At 44.5% G+C, this 2,381-nt stretch overlaps 1 protein-coding gene across 1 annotated transcript; it reads right to left on the reverse strand.

Moving 5' to 3' along the window:
• Positions 1-204: 204 nt before the first annotated feature.
• On the reverse strand, positions 205-1,785 carry LOC115667893 (uncharacterized). The gene is made up of 2 exons (XM_030589423.2): positions 1,167-1,785; positions 205-791 (listed from the first exon to the last, which is right to left on the reverse strand). Exons 1-2 carry the CDS (start codon positions 1,418-1,420, stop codon positions 338-340), a joined length of 708 nt encoding a protein of 235 aa, XP_030445283.2. The 5' UTR covers positions 1,421-1,785; the 3' UTR covers positions 205-337.
• Between the last annotated feature and the right edge of the window lie 596 nt (positions 1,786-2,381).

Below are 2,381 nucleotides of genomic sequence, written 5' to 3' on the forward strand. Positions count from 1 at the left end.
AACAAATTCAATCTATGCAGCCATTGGCCCATATAGTCACCTTCCACACTCAGTTCCATTGAGCCCGGCGGATCTACAACTCAGGAAACAGAAGCCTTACCAGAGTGTCCTCATTTGATTACAATGTGATACTTGAACGGCCTGTTCAGTTTCGATCCAGTTTATATTAACTAGGATGGCCAAACACAAAACTAAGATAAACTCTTTTAAGAAAAAAAAAACTCCACTTATATAAATCAAAAGAATGTCCGAATCCACTTGAATACATTGCTATCAACAATGACAGATCCCATTGACATTGGGAAAAATCATCAAGAAAATGGCCTCAAGCACCAGGCTACAAGCTCGAAACATGATCAGAAGCAACATCCGACCGGATCCCGGAATTCTCGACATTAAACGCAAAAGACTCTGCCAACTCAGCAGCATTCTGGACCCTAAGCCGGGTGCCCTGTTGCCCGACGACTGTGGATGCAACCCTTGCAGCTAAGGCGCCAATGCCTTTCAGATCAGATGCACCCCGCAAAATCCCATACAAGACACCCGAGGCGTACGCGTCCCCAGCTCCACAAGTATCCACCGGGATGCATGGGGAAGGAGGGATATAGATTGCTTCTCCCTTCACACCGAAATAAGAGCCCCGGGGGCCATCTGTAACCGAGACTAGTGGGACAAAATGGCTCAGGTACCTTGTAGCTGAGACAGGACTTTCCTTTGAGGAAAAGTGACAAAAAGCTCGAGCTTCTTCACTATTTGCAAACACGATATCTGCATACTCTCTAACAACTTCCCTGCATGGAGATGTCCGCATCTATATCAGGCACTAAGGATAGAATGTGCGAAACAAAGAAACACATTTAGCCAGTTTACCTAATCTACCATGACCACTGATGATTAGATTTCATATAAAACGCTACTTAATTGGCAACAAGCTCAAAATTGGGGGGGAAAAAGTTGCTCCGACAGTTCCCCAGTCCTTAGTTGTTGGAAAAGAAAGTTCCTCCGACTCCCTCAAGAAGGATGGGAAACTGTCTGTGTGGAAAACCCAAAAACAACTAAAAGGACGAGCAAATACGAACAGCTTTCATGGGTACATTCTTCAAACATAAGATGCCAGAAAAATTTCAAGATAGCTAATAGAAGGTCAATAAAGCAAGTGAATTTACCAGAAATCATCGTAGTGATTCTCGATGCATGATCCATCAGAGGCAGTCATTGCAACTAAAGCACCACCCCTGCGTGCTACTTCACATGCTTTTACTATGGTTTTGATGGTATCTGGGAGTTCAAATAAATAACCTTCAACGATGAGGACATTTGTTTTGGAAACCATGCCAGCCAGGGATGAATCATAGTTAACAGAGGACGACGTGCCCTGACCACATAAAAAGAAAGGCAATAGTAAAGGAGCGATTTCCATCAGCAGCACACAAAACGAGATCCAAATCCAGGAAATAGCTCTAAACAGTACATGGAACACTGCGCAGGATAAATAAGACAACTTTACAAGGCCCTTCCAGAGCTCATACAAGTTAGATTTCTGCCAGCTGAAATCCTAAACTCAAAAATCCATCTTCTGATGATTCGACAGCAAAAGGAAAAGACCCTGCACAAAATGAATAGCACCATACTTTGGATGCTCATGGTCTTGGCCAGTGCCCACAATCTCCAGAACAACAAACAGGATATTCCCTTATGCCTTAGTTACGTGTCATCTCAAAAACAAAATCATTCTTCTTGAAGTAGTGCTGCATAGTAGATTATGCCTCATCTTAATAGATCTTACAACTAAGACTCAACCCATCAAAAAAAAAGGGGGAAAAAACCTCCATGGAAATGGTGAAATGCTGGCGGTCGACCTGGGCGACGGCAAACTCGACCGGCGACCATGGCGAGGCCGAAGCTGACCCCCCGATCACGGCGACTTCCAAATCCAGAAAAGAGAGAGATGAGAGGAGATCCAGCGCAGGATCGGAGCTTACGTGGAGCAGGAGAGAGCGAACGAGTGGCCCTGGCTTCCTCCGGCCGGAGCGAGCGAGCGAGCGGCCCTGGCTTCCTCTCGACGGCGACAGAGAGAGAGTACAGAGAGAGACGGGCTTCCAGATCAGAGAGATGAGAGGAGACGAGAGACAGACATGTTTTTTTAAGAAATGAATCTGACCTTTGTTCCTCAGAAATGGTTCTGAGTTTTGTTCAAGAAATGAAAAATCAACTTTTTTTTGGTTCTGATTTCTGGTTCAGAATCGGTTCTGGACCAAAAACTCGTCCCAGAAATAGAAAAATGAAATTGCGTTAACAAATGAATTTCTGGTCCAAAACTGATTCTGGGAACAAAAAATTAGTTCTGGACTGAACCAGAATGGTTATCATGCGGTTTAGTG

Source organism: Syzygium oleosum, unplaced genomic scaffold (assembly GCF_021117445.2).
Source record: "Syzygium oleosum isolate NSW1041296 unplaced genomic scaffold, Sole_v2.1 Sole_v2.20, whole genome shotgun sequence".
Taxonomy (NCBI): Eukaryota; Viridiplantae; Streptophyta; class Magnoliopsida; order Myrtales; family Myrtaceae; genus Syzygium; species Syzygium oleosum.

Bases quoted from the DNA above. Each gene is read 5' to 3' on its own strand.
- LOC115667893 (XM_030589423.2), bottom strand. From the start codon at position 1,420: ATGGAAATCGCTCCTTTACTATTGCCTTTCTTTTTATGTGGTCAGGGC. The intron at 792-1,166 runs GTAAATTCACTT...ATCTCCATGCAG, and splicing joins AATCACTACGATGATTTCTG to GGAAGTTGTTAGAGAGTATG.